At 39.0% G+C, this 20396-nt stretch overlaps 1 protein-coding gene across 1 annotated transcript in view; it reads left to right on the plus strand.

The window, feature by feature from the left end:
• Positions 1–8625: 8625 nt before the first annotated feature.
• The window catches only part of IL31RA (interleukin 31 receptor A), a 60163-nt gene continuing 48392 nt past the window's right edge, over positions 8626–20396 (plus strand). Inside the window, exons 1-4 of the mRNA XM_054986846.1 lie at positions 8626–8707; positions 13076–13155; positions 16185–16475; positions 16936–17056. Of these exons, the coding sequence (XP_054842821.1) occupies positions 8628–8707; positions 13076–13155; positions 16185–16475; positions 16936–17056 (572 nt within the window). The 5' untranslated portion in view covers positions 8626–8627. The remainder of the gene's footprint in view (positions 8708–13075; positions 13156–16184; positions 16476–16935; positions 17057–20396) is intronic.

The following is a 20396-nucleotide window of genomic DNA, read 5'->3' on the forward strand; positions in this document are numbered from 1 at the left end:
TTTCTTTTTAAGCAATGCTAAAGAAATAAAAAGACCCAGTGTTTTCCAGTAGAAACTGTATTACAGGGCAAGAAGCTACACCTAGTGAGATCTGCTTAAATTACATAATTCCTCTACATGGACGGCACTTCTGTTTTAAGGAATAATGTATACTGATCTGAATTTAACTTTGAATGATTTGTAATTGGTCTTTAATGGAAATGTATACATAAAGCTGTTACTGGCAATTTAAATACATTTTTGCTATGATACTGCAATGTCATGAAGAAACGGTAAGAGGAAGGAAGTATTGCATGTTTTTTCTGCTCTGTAACGGAGTAGAGTAAATGAGAAACAATTTGCACTGAAAAATTAATTTTTAGAACACTTTAAAAGGCAGAGGCAGCATTACAATAGTAGCAGATCAATAATCCCTTGCAGATACCAATTTACCATCATGAATAACTGGGATATGATTATTAGAGTAGGGTCATGCTATAAAAATAAATGCATCTTAATTCTTTTGCATTCAAGTGAATAGAGATACTAATGTGATTGGAAACAAGTTTTATTTGAAAGTTATTGGGCTGTTTTCTATAATGAGAATGGGTATCCCCCCATAGCTACTAGTTGCATGGAACTATTTTAGCAAGAAGCTGGATTGGGTCTATTATAGAATTAAAATGGAAAGAAATCCCAAAATATTATTTCATTCCCATTGATTTATGTGTGGATGTTAGGCTCGTGCCTAACTGCTGCTCATTTCAGCACATCTTGAACATACTTGTTACCTCTGCTTTGTCTCAATTTGGTTTCAGCTTGTTTTGCTTTAGTCACCTGATCATGGCTTCAAAGCATTGGTTCACAGTTGAGAGGATGCTGTAATGGGTAAGGAAGAGTTTGCCTTTCCCAACTACAGCCACTCTCCTTTAAAAGGGGGCGGGGGGGGGAGACTGGAATGTTAGAAAGGGGAAGCCATTTAATGTGGAGTTTAGAGGGAAGAGGTTGGTATCCTGATGAGACAGAGAATCCAATAGGGACCTTAGGTTTTCAGTGGCTACGCAGGGTTTCAGTGCTGCACTTCTCAAAAATAGTTATATATTGGTTGTTTACCAGTTTGGACCTCTCAAAGATCTCGGATTGTAAATATGTATGCTCTTAAACCCCAGGCTCTCAGTTCTGTTACTTTGTGTAATTAAGCTCTGAAGAGGATTGGAGAACCACCAGTCACTTTGTCTTATATTTTTTCCTGACTCCAGTATGTATTTAGTAATATAACTTGCTTGGATAAGATACAAACATAGGCTAAGCTGTCCTGGTGAATAGAAGTTCTGTCCTTTTGAAGATCAGGTGATCTAAAGAATATACACGTATCTGAGTCTTGAAATTTCAAAAGGGAGGGTGTGGTTGAAGCGGGACATCCTGATTCAGCCTGAGAGACTTGGAGAATTTATTTTTTTTAAACAAGTGAAGGGCTTGGATTGGGTAAGTAATGAGAGATGCATTGGGAAGCTTGGATGATGAAATATCCAGCCAACACCAAATCTCCAGATGATCTCATTCTGCAGTGCCTTATAAATATTGAAGAGTGTGGAATCCTGCTGTGCTCCGCAGGACAAATCCGAACTCAGTGATTCTGCTCCTGCAGTCCAAGTTGATTAGACAAAAAACATCAAAACCACCAAAAAAACACCAGTTCTGTATCCCAACAATGGCTAAGGATAGAATCATCAACAGTATAAAAGGCCAAGTAAGCCTTATCTTGGCTGATCTCAGAAGCTAAGCAGAGTCAGCCTTGGTTAGTAATTGGATGGGAGATCTCCTGTGAAGACCACTGTTGCAGAGGGCAGGCAACAGCAAACCACCTCTCTTGCCATGAAGACCCCAGCAGAGATCACCATAAGTCAACTATGACTTGAGGGCACCACATACATTAAAGGCCATGGATAGATTTAAAAATCAACGATGACTGCTTGTCTGGCTTTGAAGAAAGATCATCCATCAGTACAACTAAAGTCACCTCTCTTCCACACCCACGCCAGAAGCCATATTGAAATGGGTCAAGGGCAGATGTGTCTTCCAGGAATGCTTGGAGCTGCTCTGCCGTCACCTTCCCTAGAAAAGTTAAATCAGCAACCTCACCTTTAGCAAAGATTTTTTAACTGCTTCCTTCAGATGTCTAGGAATTGTCATTTCAATCAGCAAGGCATTAGCAATTTTAACCGAAGGGTGCACTACGTTGTACATTACCTATAGAATTGTGTTGCCACTACAATTTATTTAAAATTATGATGGTTGACAAAGTTCTACATATAGAAATAAGCACTGGAGTTGAAGTCTTCCTCATGCCAAGAAGGATATTTACATATAAAATAATCTTTTATTCTTTCAAAAGACTTATCTGTTACACCAAAAGTTGATCCCCTTAAAGGTGACATTTTAATCTGCTGTGTGTTCCTTGTGGCTGTTTTTTCATAATGAAGCTTTTAATCAGTAGGGAGTGTTCGTGAGAGCCAGTTTGGTGTAGTGGTTAAGAGTGGCATAACTCTAATCTGGAGAACCAGGTTTGATTCCCCTCGCCACCTGAAGCCAGCTGGGTGACCTTGGATCAGTCACAGCTTCTTGGAGCATTTCCAGCCTCACCCATCTCACAGGGTGATTGTTGTGAGGATAATAACACACTGTAAACCACTCTGTGGGTATTAAGTTGTCCTGAAGGGCAACCAAATATAAATTAAATATTTGTTATATTTACTATATTATATTGCATCATACAGACCCCCAGTTGTTCCATTACTATTGCAAACGGCAGTCATGATGAAAGTAATCATCATAGGCTGCTGTATGTGTCTGTCATGTCACAGCTGACTTATGGTGATCCCACAGGGTTTTCAAGGCAAGAGACATTCAGAGGTGATTTGCCATTGCCTGCCTCTGCACAGCAAATCTGATCTTCCTTTGAGATTCCCCATCCAAGCACTAAGCAGGGCCAATGCTGCTTAGTTTCCAAGATCTGACGAGATTGGCTTAGCCTGGGCCATCCAGGCTAGAGCCTTTAGCCTGCTAGTGGAGGCGAAAGATGCCCCTTAATGATGAAGGAAGCAAGAACTTTATCTTGCATGAGCACTGCTAAGAAGTTAAGGGGATGTACTTTTTTGAGCTGCATAACTGTAGCTGAGTTTGTCGGATATAGATGCAACTTAACAAAAGTGATAAATGTAATTAAAGGAAGTAACCCTAGGTATATTGCCCTGAATGGAAGAAAGGTATAATTCAGATGTGATACATTATTTCTGGTGTGAGGTCTTAATCAGAGAATTAGACTAGGGCAAGGTAGACCTTCCTTAAAATTCATACTTGGTCATAAAGCTTACTGAATGTGTTTTGGGCCACTTGCTGCAGCCTAGCTTACTTTCAGGGCAATGGTGTGTGTGTGTATACACATGTATATACAAATATGTATATGTTAAAAAATTGTAAATTCTTTTTCAAACATTTTTTAATTATTTTGTTTTAAAAAATTATGCACAGCCTTTCCACCCAATTAGGGTCCCAAGGCAGCAAACAAGATAATACACCAATTAAAATATTAAAATAATACTGGAAATGTATATATAAATATAATATGAACTTATAAACAAGCAGTAACTGCAAATACATTTAATCACATATAATCAACATCTGTTACCCATAAAGAATGTTTATGTTCCTCTTAGGGTTAGTCTGATGATTCCCCCCACCCCATGTCAGCTGCTTAATCATCTGGTTTAAAGCTCCACAAATAATTATTGGTTTAAATGCAAGGGACCCATTAATGAAATACATAATGCTGTTTATAAAAAATAAAAGTACAGTATGCACTATAATGGATTGTAATGTGTTCTTAAATTGTTTCTGACATTGCTAAACATCCATTTTGCAAATAGCTGCACATATTTGATACAATTGTTACTGATCTATGGGAACTGCAATTGCCTCCAAGATATTTCCCTGAAATAAACAATTCTGTTATTTTTCTTTTGAACATGTTTCACCACTGATGTTTATAGGTATCTCTAAATGCTAAGATACGATTACATGTCCTGTTTCTGGAAAAAAAGGGGTGTAAACCACTGATTTCCTCCCCACTAGCAACAAAAAGGCACAACTGAAAAACAACCATAGACATTATCTTAATTGTTTTGGAGAAAGTGCCTTGAGTGATATCACTGCAAAAAATGTTTACAGTCTACTGTAAAATTTCCTGAGCAAATCCCAGTGGAATGAACAACCTCTGTGAGAGAGAGCTTCTTGCACTTTGGATGCCTTTGCTTAATAGCATGCACAAATGGTATTGCAACAAACTCATTGCTAATTTCACTTTCCTCTTCTGATGGCCCCGAATGCTGACATTGGGATGAGTGTGGACATCTAGAGCTGTGCACAGATTATGGCTAGTCTGAGGAATATGCAGCTCATCAGTCCTCCTGCCCCCAATGTAGGCCATTTTTGTCTACTTTAACAACTGGTTGAGTGTGGGGGACCCCCCCCCCATTTGACTACCTAAAATCCTGGAAATGTCAGGGGTCGAACATGAGGCATGCAAAGTATCTGCTCTTCGCTGGACCTCTTGAGAAATAGGTGAGAAAAGGATCACATGCGCCAAAAGCACAGACATGTTTAGTTACATAATGGTCACAGTGAGCCAGGACAGGACTCCCTGGAATTTTGTATGTATGCACTGCTCCTGTTCAAGGTTTCAATGGGTAAATTGATAGTGTTTATGCTCTTACGTTTTTTTGGTCTAGTTGTCTTTTAAAAATGTTGAACAGAAGTCCAAGTCACGTTTGAAGGAAAAATCAGCCTTTCCTGACCAATGGGAAGGCAGCAGCTTGTTTATCTGAACATGTTTGAAGTGAGCATCTTCTCAGAAGGATGCTACAGTTTCACTTTTGAATTTCTCTTTGAAATTATCAATGCAGTTTAATAATAAAAGTATCTTATTGCCAAAGGCCATGGTTTTCCTGGTTTTAATTTTTTTTTTAAAAAAAACCATTTTGTACAATTGTTTCTTCTTGACCTTTGTTTCTATTGTCTCACAGATGGTAAGTGCCTTGGTCCTGTGAAATCTTTCAAAATGACAGCTCCCTAGGGAAAACATTCAGGTCACCAGGTTTGGGAGCTTACTGCAGTTCCTATTACAGTAAAGTGTATTCTAGTATTCTTGCCATAAGTAGGCTGTTAACGCTGTTTAAATAACTATCTTTACAATCCTAGTAACCTAAAATTAAAAGCTTTATAAACCTATCAAACCTGCAATAGAGTGTGTGTTGAGTGGCCCTGACAAATGGATGGAGCCCACTGCCAGATGAGGTGATTGGATTGTAGATAATTTGCCATATTAAAAGGTGACCATTTTAATGAGTAATTACAATCCATTATCACAAAACTGGATTTATAAGTAGAGTTGTCTGCATAACATCTTCAAGGCAGACCTGATTATAATCAGTGATTAATTTTTTGGGAGGAAAAAGACAAGATTTGAAGATTTCTATTGGAATTCCAACACTATTGGAAATGCTGTAAATAAAATAAACCCTTTTTTCTGTAATGCCAGATATGTGACAGCAAGTTTAATCATCCAACTGATAATCTTGTTTAATCTACATATGTCCAGAGGCACTATACTATGTTCCACATATCCCCAGCAGCAGGCCTATATCTAGCTTATAAGGCTGCCATATTTTCATGTGGGGCTTCAAAGATGTGAATGGGAAATAATTGGTACTTTCTAGAGTTCAGTCAAATGCTATGTGTAATTTAGATTTATGATTTTGTTAATGTCGGAAACACAAGGAATTAAAGCAATCATTTAAAAGTTTGGAAGCTTTCCCATAACTTTCTTACAAGAAAAAGCATTCCTTACGTTAACAAAGGTTACCTTATTTAAGCCCTTATTCAAGGAAGAATGTCAGGATCACGTAAGCATAAGAGTGATGATGCAGAGCCTGTGGTCCATTTCTTAAAAGAGAGCTATTGGGAGGATGAGTTCTGCCATAGGGCATTTTTGCAATGCCAGCATTTATGACAGGAGGCACACCATTTCGTCTGAAGCATCAGCTCACCACACCTAAGGATTATTTGAAAAAAAGGCTTTTAAATGGAAGCTTGCATTATTTCAATTTAAAACATTTTTATGCTTCTTTTTCACCTTAGGGTTTTTTTAGACTAGGAAAATTCGGTTTAAAAAGTGGCCGGTGCCCTTCAAGAACACTAATGCTTCACTCATATGATCTGTCCAGCTTTACCCACTCATGATTTCATGATGGGTAGATTTTCGAAGACATCATCACTCTCACCCTCCCAATAGCTCTCTCTTAAGAAATGAACCACAGGCTCTACATCTTACCAAATACCTGTACATAATGTTTAGGGATTGTTCATCTTCCAGGAATTCTTACATAAAAATAGAAAGCTTATATTAGGAACAGAGGATCCCCACCCTTGAAATTCCAATGGATTTAAACTTTATTGCATTATTTGTAAAAAGCCCACACTGAATGAAGCAATAGTCTCTTATATAGAGTAGATAGTATACTCATATACTTGATATTAAAGGTCATGCTGCCAGGTGTGTGTCTCAGTTATGTTGAACAACTATATAACTTGACTAATGTGATTATTCTAGAGGGGTTGCTATTACCAGTCTATAACAGCAAAAATAAGGAGTCTTCTATCATTGTAAAGTTTCTGCCATAATAGACAAAGCTGTCTTTAAGGGAGCTTTGACTCTTGCAGTGCAATCCTAAGAAGAGTTGCACCAGTCTAAGATCATTGATTTCAATGGGCTTAGACTGGAGTAACTCTTTTTAGGATTGCATTGTTAAAAACTCATACTCTGGAAATCTAGTTGGTCTCTAACATGCTACTGGTCTTCTACTACAGACCGACATGATTGCCCACCTGAAACAAAGTTCCACTTTTTTAAAAAAATGTCCCAACATGGCTACCACCCATTGGAATTTACAATCCTGTGAGTATCCTGCTATTCTAAAAATAAGGAAGCACTGTATGGTGCACAGTAAGGATCCACTCATGACATCTTAAAGAAGCAGCATCTAGTCTACAAAAGGTTATTCTGGAATAAAATTTTAGTCGTCAAGATGACGCAAGTCCCCTCTATTTTTTTAATGATGTGATTCCAGAGGGAGGTACTGGCGTAATCCTGTTGGGGCAATTTTTTAAAAAGGAAGCTTGTGGTACCTTGAAGACGAACCAGTTTATTGCGGCATAAGATTTAATGGTTTAAAAGATCTCTTCATGTCTCTGACGACAAAGTGGACAAGTCCCATGGAAAGCTGAAGCCTACAGTACATCAGTTGCCCCTCAGAGCCCCTACACCTTTTGAATCTAGGGCGGGTAGTGATAGTCTGCAGTAGAACAGGAGAACTATGAGATCAAAAAGGATTGGAGTCCAGGGGCACGTTAGAGACCAACAAGATTTTTCAGGGTATGAGTTTTTGAGAGTCAAGGCTGTTACCTGAAGAAAGGAGCGAGGTTTGACTCTAGGAAGTTTATACCGTGAAAATCTTGTTGGTCTCTTAAATGCCACTAGACTCCAATCCTTTTTGATCTCCTAGTTGTCCCGCAGGTGAGCTGTGAGCCAGGAAAGCTCCTAGCGAAATAAGTCTTTAAAACGCTGCTGGACTTTTGTTTCGCAGCATTAAGACCCGGATATCATCTTGGCGAATGGCTGGAGGCCAGGAGGAAGAAAGAGGGAAGCTGTGAGGGGGGGGGGACCCACTTAAGCCTCAGCAGGGGGAAAGAACATGCTGGGCGGGGTCATGGACCAAGCAGCGTCGTTTTGGAGAAGGCGCGGCTTTGCCTAAGGGGAAGGAGGCCCTGTTGGCCGCGCTGACGAGCGGAGACTTGGGAGCGACGAAGTTCCAGGCAAGAGCCCTGACGGGCGGGCGAAGAACAGGCACGCGCTCGTCTCCGTCCGCGGTTCGAGTGAAGTATCTCCGTCCGCCTTCCCGCGCTCCGGCTAGTCCGTCTTTTTGGACCTCTGTGGAGTTGAGTCACTTCAGGGTCCCTCTGGCTCAGGGGCTGAGAACGTCTCTTCGAAAGCGGCTTCAATGATTTCGTTTCCTTCCCTTCCCAGCCGGTCCTTGTGTGAGTTTCCTTTTTTGGCTGCTTGCTTCTAAAGCGCTGTCTCGAGAACAATTTTACTGGAACAAGACGACGCTTTTAACATTTTCTTTGGAACAAGATGACGCTTTTAACTTTTTGGGTTTTTTAAAAAAAATTAAATCCCACAGATTATTTTCTCTTTCTACGTGCCCAGTAAGATTCGGTTTTAAGAATGACTAAATTCATTTTGTAATCTGGGAATGTTCTCTGCCTGAATCTTGAAACCGTTTTCTGTCACGTACAAACTATGTTAATCCTCATTTTTTTAAAAATGCGCCCTTTCAAGGACTTGAGACTCTCGGCTTGAGACCACGGCTATACAGCCCGGAAAATCCACAACAACCATCGTTCTCCGGCCGTGAAAGCCTTCGACAACATATTGAGACTCTTGTTTCCTTGTGAAGATTTGTATGAGCGCGCCGTTTAAATCGCCCTTCAGTTATTCCTCCTCCCCCCCCCCCTCTTTTTTTCCCGACAGCATGCTTAAATGGAATCCTAACAGTCGTTTGGTTACCGGACGCGCCAAGAAAGTCAAAAAAACGCAAGGACTTTTTCGCAGGTAAGGCTTAAACTGCTTGACTTGTGCAGTTGAACGTGAGAACCGTGTCTATTTGGGATGATAAAATGGAGTGTTGCAACCCCAAAGACGGGATGGACAAAACATCTCAGGCAAGCTTGTTCTTTCCCTTCAGCGAACAGTGAAAAGTTGCTACTTGTGATTTTTACAGTTCACATAAGGCAAATTCGTGCACTTGATGTTTCTGCATTGCATTGCTCATATGAAGTGAACCACTAGTCATCTGCAGATGTGACAGATGAGCCAAGCATTGGACCTCGCTCTGAGAAGTATCGGATCAGAGTCAATACTCAAGTTCTATCTTTTGTGGTATATTCACACATGTAAATAAGAACTTAGGAGCCCTGTGGCACAGAGTGGTAAGCTGCAGTACTGCAGTCCAAGCTCTGCTCATGACCTGAGTTTGATCCTGGCGGAAGCCAGGTTCAGGTAGCCAGCTCAAGATTGACTCAGCCTTCCATCCTTCTGAGGTCAGTAAAATGAGAACCCAGTTTCCTGGGGGTAAAGTGTAAATGACTGGGGAAGGCAATGGCAAACCACCCCGTAACAAAAAGTCTTCCAAGAAAACGTAATGCGACGTTCCCCCCCCCCCCATGGGCCAGTAATGACTCGGTGCTTGCACAGAATCATTTACCTTTACTTTAAATAACAACTTAATAGAAGATTTGATGTTGCGATCAGCTATCTAAATGCATATATGAACTGGTTAAATTGTGTGATACAAATTTAAATTCTGCATTTGCAATGAGGCTCCTTTTAAAATACTTATTTCACATCTAGTCCTGTAGTGACAATATTTCTCTTTTAAAAATCACCCCAAAACATTTGATCAGATAAACATGCCAGATGCTTTTTGGTGTGAACCAATACAACCCGCCTGATGGACAACCCATCTGAAGAATGGGAAAGGTGAATAGCCAGTCACTATTTGATTTGCAGGTCACCTGTGTCATTTGAGATGCAAAGGTGAGGAGGTGAATTCTATTTGAGCAGTAGAAAAATCCACACCAAGGTAGCTTTAGATATATGAAGATCTTTCCTCACTAGCTTGGTGGTCTCTGCAGTGAAAGGCTGTCACTGCAGTTCAACACTGTAGTGTGAAAATACAGGAAAGCGATGCATGGTGAAAGGGTCTTTTTATAGAATACAGCAGGTACTTGATTTCATGTAGTAATTTCACACCCACACACACCCCATCCCCCTGCTTAGTGGACTGTTTTCTGAGGAATGCTGTAGTTCCTCAGAACCTTAGGGGGATTTCCAATGAGGAAGTCCTCAGTAGTAGCCAACAAGCTTCCCTGGAAGAAAGTGATCTCTGTTTTTCAAGTACTCTTAGTTCACAGTGAGGTCCAACAAACCTGTCTAGTGCCTTGTTTGAACTGAGTGTAATATACCCCAGATTTTTCTGCACTGTGCAAGGTTCCATAACATTTGATCTGACAGAAATTTAATCAGTGTGGAAAATATTGAAAGTTTGAAAGCCATTCTCCTAGATGTTGGTCTGTTCACTTTGGACTCTGAGTCTTAACTTCATTGTCAGCCTATTATCTAATTATTTAACTGACTGATTTCATTCAATGGAGCGAATATTATATCAGTGTGTTTTCTTTAATTACAGTGACGGTTTTTGATTCTTGCTGCTTTTCAACATTTCTAGATGTTTTGCTAAACTGCATATTATGTGTGTAGTATGTACAACTAAGTGTATGTTTTTCAGTACAAGTGACTATCATTTTCTGTATATTTGCAGAACAACTATATGTAGAGGCAGATTGCCACTGTGGTCACAAGGATAGCACCTGAACAAGCCCCATGCAATGTGAGGCTGGCTGGGTAGGCAGGCAGGCTCTTTCTCTCTCCTTGCTGCCTTTGGTAGGGGGGCAGGGCTGTGGTGCCCATTTCTAGGGCCATTTTTCCTTCCCAGTCTGCCCCTAATTGTGTGGTGATGAGAACAGTGCCTTTGTGATTATGATGCAGTTATTTAGTTAGTGATAGGGGATTTTAAAAAAAATAGTTCTCTGTGGATAATTATAAATTCCCCTACTACCACTTACCCAAATATGTTCCAAGACTCCAATCACAGTGATACAAAGAAATATGAATTTTATTGTTTCCAAATAAAGCTCAGACACACATTCTCTTTAGCTCATATGCATACAGAAGAGTTACATCAGAGAATCTTATATACCTTAGCACTAATTGTTTACAGAATAAAAGCTCAAGAAAGTTAGTACAAACAGTTCTTCGGAATTACATTTCCCAGGATACATGGTACAGAGTGACAGGATAGATCTCACTGTAATATAAACATTTTAAATGCTTGGAGCCACACTTCTGTTATGGGTTTGAGACTTCTCTGGGAATCTGTTCGTCCAAGGCTAAAACTTAGTTGACAAAGTAAAAACATGAGAAAATGTTTACAGTTGAAAGGAACTTTGTCGCCTCACTGTAAGATCAAGCTGAGCTGCAGTTTAATCTCTAAAGTGAGGGAGAAAGAATCTGCCTACCAAGGCAAAGTTCATCTCCTCTGTGGGTGTTCAGCTTGAATAATGCTCACTTAGGATTTTAGGAGACGAGTCCTCAGAAAAATCCCTTAACGGTTAAATCCTTGTGGAAGACCTGTTCATTATCATGTGATGATCATTGAGCTATGATTACATGTAGCTGAACCTACTGATTTTAACATAATGATGTTTTGTGTATGGTGTACATGGTTCTTCCTGTGTGCGTGTGGGGAAAGGCTCATAACCCTAATAAACATTCAAATAGTGAAGTCTTGAAACAACTATTGATGAAAGTTAAAGGTGAAAGCTCCAAAGCAGGATATGCTAGGAAAAGTGGAAGGCGGTAGGAAAATAGGAAGACCTAAAATGAGATGGCTTGATTCAATAAAAGAAGCCACATCCTTCAGTTTGCAGAATCTGAGCAAGTCTGTTAATGATAAGGTGTTTTGGAGGTCTTTCATTCATAGGTTGCCATAGATCAGAGGTGACTTGACAGTACATAACACACACAGTCCTGACCAACACTCAAAATCTTATTCCCTGCAGAGGATAGCAACATGGTTTCCATGCATGGAAACAGCAAGGCCTTCTGAATGAGCAATCAGAAGAAGTGTAACAGTGCAGTACTAGTTGGACGTTGAATAATTGTTCAGGTGAAAATGTTAGTAGCTACTGCTATTTATACTGCTGGCCTCATTTACAACAGGGTAGTGTTTATTTAGTGATGTATTTTAAGTTGTGTTTATTGGATTGTTTGTAATTTGTTTATGAAGGTTTATGTTTAAATAATGATGGCAGAGTTGATAGGGAGATGAATATGTTTGAAATCGTGTTCCCATCCCCAAATAAAGACAGCATGATATAGTGGCTGTAGGATTGGACTAGGTGCTTGAAGCATGAGGTTCAGATCTCTGCTGAGCCATTAAAGGTCACTGGGTAACCTTGGGTCAGTAACACATACTCAGCCTAACTTACCTCACAAGGTTGCTGTAAGGATAAAATGGAGGAGAGGAAAATAATGTAAGCCGCTTTGGGTCCCTCTTGGGGAGAAAGGTAGTGAAGTAAATAAATGAAGTAAATAAATTAATAAAAATAAGTGCCTGTTGGCTATGTGGATAATGAAAGTACAAGAAAGAGAGAGATTTCTTCATACTCACAGGCATGCAGAAAAAGAATCCTTCCCCATTTACCCTTCCCCAGTTAAGGAGAAAGAGAACTATTTGTGCATGCTTATGCCATAGAACAGGCCTTGACAAATTTTCTTTGGCTCTAACATCCAGCCTAACTTTTAAGAGCCAGATTAAGTCCAGTGCATAGAGCTGTTGAGAGCCACCATGGGTCCCCAGTCAAAAATTTCGTTAGGCATCTGTCATATGACCCTGATCCAAAATAAATATCATAACAAAACAATCACTTGCCTTTCTGTTCCTGTGAACAGAATAAGTAGGGAAGAAACTTGAGGTAAGAAACATTCAAGGAAAAGAGACAGGATAATTAAAGAATAGATTTTACTTAACATATGATTTACACAGTGCACATTGTAATAGGATATGGTGCAAAAAACAACAACAAACCAGGAGCAAGCAGACCTGATTTTGCTCTCCAGACAAGGACTTAGCTAGAGGTCCTCCCTATATATGTAGGTGAGACACAAGTTACCTGGGAATAAGCCCCACTGAATAAAGTGAGATATCAGTTGTCTCAAAAAGTACTAAATTGAAAAAACAATACAGAAATATTCCTACTACCTGGGGGAAGGAAAACTGGGAATTGTGCTCAGCAAATGGAAAAGTGTTCTATGTTAGAGGAGCATTACTAACATTTAAAAATCATAACTTTCTTTCAGTTTTTCCTGCCTAATTCTAATTAAAATGCTGTACACTTTGGTTTGGACCTTAACAGTTATCTGCAGATTCTGTTTGGCAGGTAAGTTGGACCATTTTTGTATCTGGTACTATTAAGCCAGAATTCTAAGCAAATTTATTTGGACGAAAATTGTACTGAAATCAGCGGTATTAAGTTTGAGGTAATGTTGTTGGGATTAGGCAGTAAGCAAACCTGCTGCCTACCTCTCCTGAAAAGCACTATATGAATGAACAATTTTAAAACTTTCTAATTTCACTCAGCTGAATCTCAAAAAAATAAAGTATCTGTGGTCTCTTCTCAGGACAGGAGAGAAGGCTGTACTGTGTATGTAGGTGAAATCCATTTGCAGTTCCACTTATTTGAGTTAGTTTGAATGAATGGGACTTTAGAGTGCCTAAATGTAGAAGCTCAACAAATTCCCTCAGATAACATTTTCTTAATGCTTATAATTAAGAGTGGAGTCTGTTTCTAGGGTTTGATTCTTCACCAGTTTCTTCAAACACAGTAGTCAATCAGCAAACATGAACAGTGTAATGTGCAACTGGGATCCTGCTGATCTCAGCCGCAGCAACATCTGCAACTGCTATGTGGACTTCACCACACAAGTCACAGAAAATACAAAAATGGCACCTGTGAACTGTAGCTCATGTGTTACATTACTCATAAGTAAGATTCAAGTCCAATAGTACTTTAAAGACCAACAAGATTTTCAGGGTATAAGCTTTCAAGAGTCAAAGCTTCCTTCATCAGATATAAGTAGGAATTGAGATCACAGCCAGCCAGTAAGTGGGAGGGATGTTGCAAAGAAGGGTGTCAGGATGCAAAGGTACAGTGGTACAATGCAGCTTAATTAGAGCATTAATTAGCATCTGTAGTGAGATAAGAATCCTATATCTCTATTCAGCCCTGAGGCGGGGTCTATTGTTCTAAATTTGTGAACTCAAATTCAGCAATCTCATGTTGTAATCTTTCCTAGAAGTTTCTCTGAGGATTGCAATTTTTAATCCACAATTAAATGTCCTAGAAGATTATAAAGTTCTTCCACTGGTTTTGAGTATTGTGATTTAAAAAACAATATTTTAAGTTTTGTAACAATATAAGAACATAACAAATATGCATAACAATATAAATAAATGCCCAAAACAGCATATATAAAACATTTAACACGAGCAATATATACATTTATGCAACATAGTAAAGAGAGATTCTTAAAAAATGGCAATAATCTTTAGGTTGTCTGGGATCAATTTTAGATATTTACTTGGACTTCCCATAAAATCCAAAAAGAAGGCCACCATTTCTCATAGAAGCTGGATTGGAAGTTCTGATTTTCAGTGATTGAGATATGATCTGTGATCTTTTCCATTGTAAGAAATTCCCACATTTTGTTGATCCATGGTTGAGCTGTAAATGGAATTATTGATTTCCAGGATTTTGATATAATGGCTTTAGCAGCACTCATCATAATTGCAAACAGGTCTTTCCGAATTGCTGGGATGTCAGTGTTATCCCATAAATTAAGGAAAACAAGTTCAGGGGCTGGGTTGAATATTATAACCTGTGATTTTTTCAGTCATCAAAAATTATTGCCCCGTAGTGGGAGATCAAAGGGCAGTCCCACCAACTATGTAGGAACCTATATGTTCGCAGCCAAGCCAACCATGTGGATTGTGTGAGGGATTTATGTAATGTAACTTGAGTGGGGTAAGGTACCATATGTGCTTGATTTTCCTAAAGCTTGTTCTTGTTCCAAAATTGAACAAATTTTGGAAGACCAAATCTGGGACCATTGCGAGTCAGAGATGGGTATGTTGCAGTCAGACTGCCATCAGAGTTGATATCTAACTTCATTGTCCATCTTTGAGAATTTAAAATCTTATGTAAGAGAGATATATGGCCTTTTTCCTTTCTGTTTTGTGAGATTAGCAATCTTTCAAAGTTGGTTTGATTTCTTTGAAGTTGTCTCTGGATCTTTGAACTGGTGATTAGATGGTTTAATTGAAAATATTCAAACCATGGGAGTTTGATGATACCACTTGATGATTCTAATTGTGATTTAGGTTTTAAGGAGTCTTTAAAGATAACATCCCATAATATAGTTAGTTTAAGGAGTATTGTGATTTTTAATGTCAAATTTATGTCCATTTATTCTCTTAAATAGGAACTGTCCAGTTTGTCCCATGTAGAGAATGGAAGGGTATTGCTGACAATTGATAGCACATCTGACATTGGAAGATGAACAAGTGAATGAATCTGAGCTGGTATAGCTATTGTTGTTAGGTCCAGTGACTGTGTTGTTGCAATGAATATGGGGACAGAGTTGGCATCTTGGTTTATTGCAGGCCCTGATCCCAGAGTCTGTGTTCATGTAAATAAGTACTTCATTGTGAATGTGAAATTGTTTAAGATTAGGGGCTGTCTATGGGTAATAAAAGTTTTGCCTTCCAATGCTTGTGACAGAGGAATATCATTGTCCAGCATTGGATGACTCTTGAAAGCTTATACTCTGAAAATTCTGTTGGTCTTTAAGGTTCTACTGGACTCATATCTTGCTGTCCTACTGCAGACAAACATGGCTACCACCTGAAACTGTTATTCATGTGTAGGGTATTTGTGAATACTGGGAGAGGGGCTGTGGCTCAGTTGTAGAACATCTGCTTGGTATGCCGAAGGTCTCAGTTTCAGTCCCCAGCATCTCCAAGTAAAAAGGATCAGGTAGTAGTTGATGTGAAAGGCCTCTACCTGAGATCCTGGAGAGCTGCTGCCTGTCAAAATAGACAATAGTGGTTTTGAATAGACCAAAGGTGTGATGTAATATAAGGCAGTTTCATGTGTTCGTGTACATGTCTATGTTCCAGAAAGCAGGCAAAGTCACTCATTTAAAGTCTAAATTAGTCCTAAGCACTTGCATGATAACAGCATTTTCGAAGACACAATTACTTGTGCCAAATCACAGGCAGGATATTGTCAATAAGTAGTCTTTCAGAAGTTGTACCAGGTACATATAAATGGAGCAGATCTGCATCACTGGTGTATGTGTGTGTGTTTTTCTCTGAATATTTCTAATCAAAGTAATTTTCTTTTAATAGATGGAGATGTGGGACATCATATATTTCCTTTGTCCCCCGTAATTGAAAGAGGTTCAACACTGCGACGTTTTTGTAGCCTTGGCAAAAAGCTCTATCCCTATAAAAATGCAAGTCATATAATCTGGACATTGAATGGAGATAGGATTGCAAAAGAAAACTATAAAATTGTCAATGATTCTGTTTCGGAAGTTATTATCCATAATTTCACTCTTCGGGAGGCTCATGTGAAATGCTATGTTGATTTTCCAGTTGAAAAGCAACATCTGGCTCACACAGAAGTTAAATCAGGATGTAAGTTAACGTAGAAGTTTTAAATTAAATATGGATATTCTAAGCAGTTTAACAATATTTATGAATATTTAACAAAATATATGTAATAACTGCACATATATATTGCTCTTCTAGACAGATTAGTACCTCACCCAGAGCGGTGAACAAGTTAGTGTTGTTATTATCCCCACAATACAGCTGGTGAACTGGGGCTGAGAGGAGTGGCTTACCCAAGGCCACCTACGGAGCTCATGGCAGGAGTGGAATTTGAACCAGTGTAGTGCTAATTTGTAGCCAAACCACTTAACCACTGTGCTAAGGTGGAGTTAGGGTGAGAGTAATAGTTATAGCCATGGAAATAGTAAAGTTTAAACAATTCCACACAGTGAAGTCTTTTTAATGTGAAACTGTCCATACATGTTATACTGAGTACAAATTAATGCTTGAACGATCCACTGTCTTTCTTGTTCTTTGATTATAGTTCCACCACAGAAACCTGAAAATATTTCTTGCATTAATTATCAGGGCCAAAATATAACTTGCAGTTGGACTTTTGAACGAGATACTGACACTGAAACAAATTACAGCATTTTTGCAAAAGAGTAAGTGCTATCTGGTCAGCTATTATGGTATACAAAACAATAACAAGTCATGAATATGCTTGATAAATTGTGAAGTGAACTGAACCCAGTTGATTACATACTCAGCTGGAAGTCCAATAATTATAATTTTATTTATTATTTATTTACTTCATTTATAGTTGTCCTTTCTTGTTGAGGCTTAAGAAGGATTACAAAATACAAGAAACAATTCAACCAGACAGCATAAGATACCCAATAAAGAATGCAGTAGGGCTAGGATTACAGAACTAATTTAAACAGTGCAGCTTCACTTATGGGTAATCAGTCATATGTTACATTTCTCTTTGCTAGTAAATGTTTAGGATATCAGTCTTGCATGTATAAAGAGCAGAATGTCTTGTGTGAACTGCTCAAGAACAGTGGTTCCCAACCTTTTTGGTATGGTGACCAACAAATCCAAATTTACTTTGTATGGTGATGACCCCTCCAGGCCTGGTCCAAGAGACTGAGAAGGAGCTGGGGGAGGGGAATTGAGGAGATGCAGGAAGATGGCAGATGTTGGCAAAGAGGTGGCTCAGTGCAGTACATCTTCCACAGTAGGTATAGGGGCAGTGAAGCACTTAAGAGGGCATGGCAAGAGGTTGGGCTGCTAAGTGCCAAGACAGAGCCTATGCTTGCACGCACCTCTTTCTCTCCATCTCTCGTGTTTCCATGTGCTGAACAGCTCTCACCTACTCTCTAGCCTTCTTCCAGCTTCTATTGTAAAGTTACTAGTTGCCAGACAGCTTTTCCCCTCTCATTATTATTGCAAAGGAGGAGGGCAAGGTGAGAAAGGGAGAAGCTAGAAAGGAAAGAGTGGAAAGGAAGAGAAGGGTACAAAGGGCAGCAGCTGCCATTAGGGATGGCTGATCTGTGACCCACTTTCAGAGGTTTCGCAACCCACTTTTGGGTCCCGACCCATGGGTTGGGAAACACTGCCCGAGGGATTAAACAATTCTGGTCCTTGGTTAATTGAGTTAATAATGATAATATTCTGTTGTTAAAATTTTAATATTATTTATTGTGTAAGTTTAGAAGCCAATAGTATTAGAAGGTTGTAACTCTTCCTAGGATGGCACTGTAAATGACTTGGTTTTCTTAAAGCAACATTGCAAATGTAACTGATACTAAGGGTGGGGGGAGAACATGTGGCAAACTGCTGCACCCTGTACTACCTTAGCACCATTTTTGCCATCTGAGAGGTAGGGAAAAGTAAAAATGAGTTCCCTGAGAAAATAAAATAAAGGTGTGTGACTCTGCATCTATGACTCTGTTTTAACACTAAAAAATTAGAGATATATTGGAGGGATATATAGGTAGTCTGGGCTCTGGCTCCCTTTTTTTATTTTAATTAATATTTCAAGCGAGCCTTTCATCTATGATGCAGTCTGCTTGGGGAATCCATGGAAACTATAAAAATGGGAGTCCTACTTGTATTGTTAATGTTTGAGTACTGCTTGTGTGGCTTATTTGGATCAGACATTGACATGCTTTCAATATTCATAAAACTTAGATTTTAATTCTATAAAATCTATTAGATTAGGCAATTTGTTGATGGTGCCTGTTGTAGGTTATATAAATTTAGGATTGTAACCTTTTATTGATCAATGCAATTTATTAGCTGAATATTAAATTGCTGATTAAAATGAGCCCTTTGATTTCTCAATGTGAATCTCAGCAAGCAACAGCACTGGATTTTTGCAAGATTGACACCGTGTGCACCTGCCCCCTTCATAAATGAGGAAATGCATGAGATTTGATAGGAAAACAAATTTTCTGCCAGTTTATTCAAAACTTAGTTTTATCTTTTTGAACAAAACAGTTGTAGATTTCCTTCTAGGAATAAGAATCACAGCAAAATAAAGAAGGGAGTGTTACAATACATCAACACCAATACATTTTTAAAAAATATACTAGAAGGCCCAGAATGTTACAAATCTTAAACTGCTGTAAAAAGTCTCTCCCATGTTTCTTGATTTCATAGCTCTGTTTCATTCAGAATTATAAAAACATGTAAACACAAATTTCTGTTTTAGACACTTAAAAGTGAAGTGTTTTTCAAGAAGCATTGTGAAGAAGCTTTGAAAAACCTTATGTAAGTAGAGGGTATATAATAAGGTAATATTTTCAGTGCAATTTTAAGCAGAGTTACACCTTACTAAGCCTATTGGCTTCAGTTTATTAGAAATGCATAATTCAGTTATTAGAAAGGCATAACTGTTCAGGATTGTGCTGTTACATCCCCCCCCCCCCCATATTTCTGCAACAAGGGAGCAAAACCAGCATGTGCAAATCATTCAGGGGCTAGATTGAGGCGTATGTATTTTGGTTGGTCCTGTACCTTCCTTTATGCTTGGAGGTGCATAGCACATTCTGCCCTTCTACAGTATAGGGTTTGCATTATATACATTAAAAAAAACCCTAATTTTACTATCTGAACATTTGAAAAAACAGAGCTGCCTCTTTGTTTTTTGCCTTTTTTTTTAACCACTCCACACACTTCAGTAGTCCTGTAGGTTCTTGCCCATTGTATACACTCATTCAATTGCCTGTTCTCTTCACAGGTTTTACAAATTATGTGTCAAAAATCCAGCAAAGTTGTTTGATTAAAGAAGTAATGTGTCAGTCACCACCACAAGCAATAAAATCTCTTGTCATTCCACTTTCAGCTCCCTTAAACACTATTTATCTCCTAAACTGAAATAAAATATGCTTTCTTATAGAGTCGCCAAAATGGTAGACCCACATTTTTGGGTCTTTATTTCTAGAACTGTGTCCAGGAAGTGTAGTGGGAGGGTAGTACTTGATGTGGCTATTAGCAGCAATTGAGAGGAGACTGATGATCTATAGAGTACAGCCAACCTAGCCGCCCTAGCATTGTAGTCTAAATAAATCTCTTCCATTTGAATAAACGAGACTTGAAAGTATTTAACTGGGCGAGATCATACTTCACAGTTTGTAATGATAGCTGCCAATTAAGAGCATACAAGCAGGGATTCACTTCATTTCCCCCACTATCCACTTTCCCACACTATTTTCTCTTGGCTAAGCTACAAGTGACGAATGACACTTGAACGGTAAGTGAACAGACTCATGTGTGTTCCTCCCTGTTCACTTGCCCTCCACTCAATCATGTGAACAGGGAGGAATACACGTGAGTCTGTTCACTTGCCGTTCAAGTGTCATTCGTCACTTGTAGCGGCCCTCTGTCTCCTTGCAGCACCCAAATCCTTTCCCCTTTTCCTGTTTCCTTCCCGCCAGCTGGTCTTTCTTCTATCTGCCCCACCACTCTCCAGCTTTCATTTATTTATTTATTTTCGAT

Source organism: Eublepharis macularius, chromosome 8, assembly GCF_028583425.1.
Source record: "Eublepharis macularius isolate TG4126 chromosome 8, MPM_Emac_v1.0, whole genome shotgun sequence".
Taxonomy (NCBI): domain Eukaryota; kingdom Metazoa; phylum Chordata; class Lepidosauria; order Squamata; family Eublepharidae; genus Eublepharis; species Eublepharis macularius.